Below are 3,030 nucleotides of genomic sequence, written 5' to 3' on the forward strand. Positions count from 1 at the left end.
TATCTTATGCCAATGTCAAGGCTGTATTTATTTGATCAAAAATAAAGTAAAACAGTAATATTGTTAAGTATTATTACAATTAAAAATAATGATTTCTATTTTAAAATACTTTAAAATATAATTTATTCCTGTGATGGCAAAGCTGAATTTTTTTAGCATCATTACTCCAGTCTTCAGTGTCACATGATCCTTCAGAAATCATTCTAATATGCCGATTTGGTGCTTATGAACATTTTTATTATTATATCAATGTTTTTTATGTATTATTATATCAACCAAACTTTTGAACAGTAGTGTGTATAATTTTATACACACATTTTATATACATTTTAATCATATTCACTACAGCAGTTGTGGATTTCCAAACCTAACGGTCTGAGTACAGTTAGATTGCACATCGTTGCAGTGTTATGATTGAGCTCATCTTTACTAGTCATTACATGCTTGTGAATGGCTTGATTTGTCATACTTGGATGGTAGCACATCTAGCACATTATATTGTTTGACATATTGTTCTCATCTCTAGTGTTTATCAGCTTTAATTTTCCTCCCCATAGGTGAAGCTTTTATACCTTATTACACGGGGCAAGCGATAGATGGCATAGTTATCCAGAAAAGCATGGATCATTTTGCGAAACCATTGATTAATCTCACTGTTTTGGCTTTGGTCAGGTGAGCAGTTCAATTAATATTTTTTATACACAGTAGTGCTATTTATCACTATTTTATTTTTATTTATTTATTTATTTTGTAGCTCCATAGGCACTGGGTTTCGTGGAGGTGTCTTTTCCGTTACGTTTGCCAGGTTAAACATTCGACTTCGGAACCTTCTCTTTAGATCACTAATGCATCAGGAGATTGGGTTCTTTGATGCCAACCATACAGGTAATGTTATGGCTCCAATTATAGCCTTAATCAAACGTAGTTATTTTGTTCCTTATATTTGTAAATATGTAGGCCTATCATTTCCCAAGAAATGACAAAAGAAAGGCAACACAGCACTTTCTAGATATTCTTCAAACAGACTCCACCCATTTTGTTTTGTAGATAGTTTCATCATTATATTTACAATCTAATTTTATTTTTGCCCGTTTTATTTAAAAAAAAAAAAGCAATTTAAGATTCAAGTCTGAAAATCTCTCTTTGACCTCATTGATAGAATGGTCAGCATTCTACGGAGCCCCGCACATGACATGCAAGAAAAAAAAAAAATCGTGCGCACGATTTACTAATTCATTCCATCGATGTAGCCTACTAAAACGTGCACACGATTACTATTTCGTTCCCTCGATTTGCTAAATCGTGCGCACAATTTACTTATTTGTTCTCTCGATTTAGAGTGTGCACGATTTAGCAAATCGAGGGAACGAATTAGACGTAGTTATTTTGTTCCTTATATTTGTAAATATGTAGGCCTATCATTTCCCAAGAAATGACAAAAGAAAGGCAACACAGCACTTTCTAGATATTCTTCAAACAGACTCCACCCATTTTGTTTTGTAGATAGTTTCATCATTATATTTACAATCTAATTTTATTTTTGCCCGTTTTATTTAAAAAAAAAAAAGCAATTTAAGATTCAAGTCTGAAAATCTCTCTTTGACCTCATTGATAGAATGGTCAGCATTCTACGGAGCCCCGCACATGACATGCAAGAAAAAAAAAAAATCGTGCGCACGATTTACTAATTCATTCCATCGATGTAGCCTACTAAAACGTGCACACGATTACTATTTCGTTCCCTCGATTTGCTAAATCGTGCACACTCTAAATCGAGAGAATCTCTCGATTTAGAGTGTGCACGATTTAGCAAATCGAGGGAACGAATTAGTAAATCGTGCACACGATTTAGCCTACTATTTTTTTCCTGCATGCCATGTGCGGGGCTCCGTAGCATTCAAAATGTAATAAACAGCAACTATATCACCATTATATTTGCATACAGAATTTTGGTTGGTTTTATTTTATACATCTATTTGCATAGGCCTACTGAATTGTGATTGACCTTGTCTTCTTTGCTATTTTTTTTATTGTGTTGATTCTTGTGCACAGCCAATACAAAAAGAAAAAAAGAGTGTCTTTAAAGCACTGAGTGTCATGATGCAGCATTTTATTTAGAGAGAAACTAAAGCCTAAAACCTAATACTTTAATACTATTATTTTGCTGCCTTCAGGAAGTTCGAATCAAGTTTTGTTTTTAACATTACTGTTTCAAAGACTTCTCTGGACCGGTGGAAGTACAGAAGACATAAATGATTCAGCTCTCAATGGTTTGCCTTACAGGTGACATTACCTCTAGACTTACCTCAGACACTACTCAGGTGAGCGACCTCATCTCACAAAATGTCAACCTGTTCCTGCGCAGCTTTGTGAAAGCTGTGGGCATCTTCATATTCATGTTTGGCATGTCATGGAAGCTGTCTGTAGTCACCATTATGGGTTTCCCATATATAGCCGTGGTCTCCAAGCTGTATGGAGAGTATTACAAGGCAAGTTATGCATATGCAAATATATTGCTTGGAAAAAAAGAAAACAAAAAAACAATAGCAAGTGGTGCATTGTAGTTTATAGCAGCATATAATCTAAATTGTTTTATATTTCACATTATAATAGCATTTTAATGCACTGATACAAAAGATGTATGCATACAAATATATTAACATTCCACATTTTTGATGTTTAACAGAAATTAACCAAAGAAGTTCAGACTGCACTGGCTCAGGCCAATAAAGTGGCAGAGGAAACAATATCAGCCATGAGAACAGTGCGAAGTTTCGCTAATGAGGATCAGGAAGGAGACTCGTACTACAGCAGACTTCAGGAGATGTTCATTCTTAATAAGAAGCAAGCAGTTGCCTATGCCTGCTTCATGTGGTCCAGCTATGTAGGTATCTTGAAAGCTTTATGAAGCCTTTAATATTTGTACACCCAATTCTCAGTTATAGAATCAAATTTTTCTTTCCAGTATCATAATTACATTTCTCTTTTGGGGCATTTGAAACATCTTATAGATCCCCCCCCCCCCCAAAA

At 34.7% G+C, this 3,030-nt stretch overlaps 1 protein-coding gene across 1 annotated transcript in view; it reads left to right on the forward strand.

The window, feature by feature from the left end:
* The window catches only part of LOC107721545 (ATP-binding cassette sub-family B member 9-like), a 6,846-nt gene that overhangs the window by 1,096 nt on the left and 2,720 nt on the right, over positions 1-3,030 (forward strand). The window contains exons 2-5 of the mRNA XM_016529617.1: positions 558-672; positions 755-885; positions 2,284-2,489; positions 2,687-2,884. Coding sequence (XP_016385103.1) covers positions 558-672; positions 755-885; positions 2,284-2,489; positions 2,687-2,884 — 650 coding nt within the window. The remainder of the gene's footprint in view (positions 1-557; positions 673-754; positions 886-2,283; positions 2,490-2,686; positions 2,885-3,030) is intronic.

This window comes from Sinocyclocheilus rhinocerous, unplaced genomic scaffold (genome assembly GCF_001515625.1).
Source record: "Sinocyclocheilus rhinocerous isolate Xijiao unplaced genomic scaffold, SAMN03320098_v1.1 scaffold1626, whole genome shotgun sequence".
NCBI lineage: Eukaryota > Metazoa > Chordata > Actinopteri > Cypriniformes > Cyprinidae > Sinocyclocheilus > Sinocyclocheilus rhinocerous.